The sequence below is a fragment of the Phalaenopsis equestris genome, unplaced genomic scaffold, assembly GCF_001263595.1.
Source record: "Phalaenopsis equestris unplaced genomic scaffold, ASM126359v1 Scaffold197193, whole genome shotgun sequence".
In the NCBI taxonomy this organism is placed as follows: Eukaryota; Viridiplantae; Streptophyta; class Magnoliopsida; order Asparagales; family Orchidaceae; genus Phalaenopsis; species Phalaenopsis equestris.
Genome location: NW_018217142.1, coordinates 1 through 1795, shown reverse-complemented (window position 1 = coordinate 1795; position 1795 = coordinate 1). Strand labels below are relative to the sequence as shown.

Below are 1795 nucleotides of genomic sequence, written 5' to 3'. Positions count from 1 at the left end.
TATCTATAAATTATTATTCATGATATAGTAACAATTTTGTTAACAATATAATTATCCCAAAATTTGATCGTTCCATGCACCAGTTTCACCACGTCAGACGTCTGCAAGCGTTAAAACCCGCGTGGCGGGCGGCAGGGGAAAGATCCGATCCGAATATCCCTCCGTACCCCTCTTCCAGCAGCCTCCCCGTGCATGTAGCCTCCCCTGCAGCCGCACCACCCAAACAATGCGGCACGCATCCGCTACACGCAGAGAAGCCATTCTCCACCTCCGAACCGTTCCCGCTGCAGAATCTAATTCAATTTTTCCCGTCTCTCTCTCAGCATCTTCTAACCTCCCTTCTTCATATACTCGAATATTCCAATTCTCTCTCCACAATCTCACGCTATAAAGAGCAGCCGCGCAGCCAAACCATTCACCAAATTCTCAACATTTTCCTCCTCTTTCTCATCCGGCGACGAAGATGGCCGCAGCAGTGATAATCTTCGACTTTGACAAGACGATCATCGACTGCGACAGCGATAACTGGCTCATCGACGAGCTCGGCGCTACGCCGCTCTTCGAATCCCTCCTTCCCACCATGCCCTGGAACACCCTCATGGTTTTCCCTCCTCATATTCGATTCAAAATTTCTCTTTTTTTAATTCGCCCAATGTGCCAATTCTTCTCCCCTGTTTCAGGACCGCATCATGATGGAGCTGCACGCACAGGGCAAGACAATCGATGACTTCGCCGAGGTTCTCAAAAGGGCGCCACTTGACCGCCACGTGGCTTCCGCCATCAAATTCGCTCACGCGCTAGGGTACCTCGCCTCCCATCTTCTCCCCCCAATCCCTTCTTTTTCTCCAATTAATCTCTAGGGTATTTTCAGATGCGATCTGAGGATCGTGAGCGACGCCAATGTTTTCTACATTGAGACGATCCTCAAACACCACGGGCTTGTCGGATGCTTCACCGAGATCAACACAAACCCCAGCTACGTCGACGCTGAAGGCCGACTCCGAATCTCTCCCTACCATGATTTCACCAGCTCCTCCCATGGATGCCCCCTTTGCCCCCCAAATATGTGCAAGGTAAACTCATACATCCCCCATCAATGTCAATTCCTTCCTAATTCATATCCTCGATTATAAAGTCGCCAGCTTTGGCCGCATCTTGCAGAGCAAAATCATGGAGCGGATTCGCGCCGAGGGGAAGAAGAAGATCATCTACTTAGGCGATGGCAAAGGCGACTACTGCCCATCTCTGCGGCTCGGCGAAAGTGATTTCGTGATGCCGAGGAAGAACTATCCTCTATGGGATCTGATCCAGAGCGATCCCGGTCTGCTCAAGGCTGAGGTGCATGAATGGAGTAATGGTGAGGAGCTGGAGAGGGTTCTTCTTCATCTCATCAGGTTCTCGGAATTCTTAGACAGCAATGGCAGCGCGACCGCACAGCTTCTATCAGGTGACTGTAAAATGGTGTCCATGCCGGGGAAGTCCCCTGAGCCCCTCCCCAAGGTCTTGCCTGTTCTTCTGTAGATCCGGTTGGTCATTTTATGTTTGTTGAAAGGTGAAAGGAAATTTTAAAGCGGTCAAAAGGACCGGTTTGAATTCATGCTTCACTAATTTATCTATGATAATAATTGTATTAGTGGTGTATTACAATTGTTGAGTTATATGTGATGATTGTCCAACCACAGAAGGTGTATTTCAATAATGACTTTGTGCTTAAATTTATATGTAGGAAAGAGTAGTTTTGTTCAATGAAATACTGATTTTAATTAATAAAAATATGAATTTCCTTTTTTTTTTT

The 1795-nt window shown here is 47.4% G+C and overlaps 1 protein-coding gene across 1 annotated transcript; it reads left to right on the top strand.

The window, feature by feature from the left end:
- Nucleotides 1-378: 378 nt before the first annotated feature.
- LOC110035303 (thiamine phosphate phosphatase-like protein) lies at nucleotides 379-1732 on the top strand. The gene is made up of 4 exons (XM_020739537.1): nucleotides 379-601; nucleotides 681-802; nucleotides 872-1073; nucleotides 1162-1732. Exons 1-4 carry the CDS (start codon nucleotides 464-466, stop codon nucleotides 1519-1521), a joined length of 822 nt encoding a protein of 273 aa, XP_020595196.1. The 5' UTR covers nucleotides 379-463; the 3' UTR covers nucleotides 1522-1732.
- Nucleotides 1733-1795: the final 63 nt, after the last annotated feature.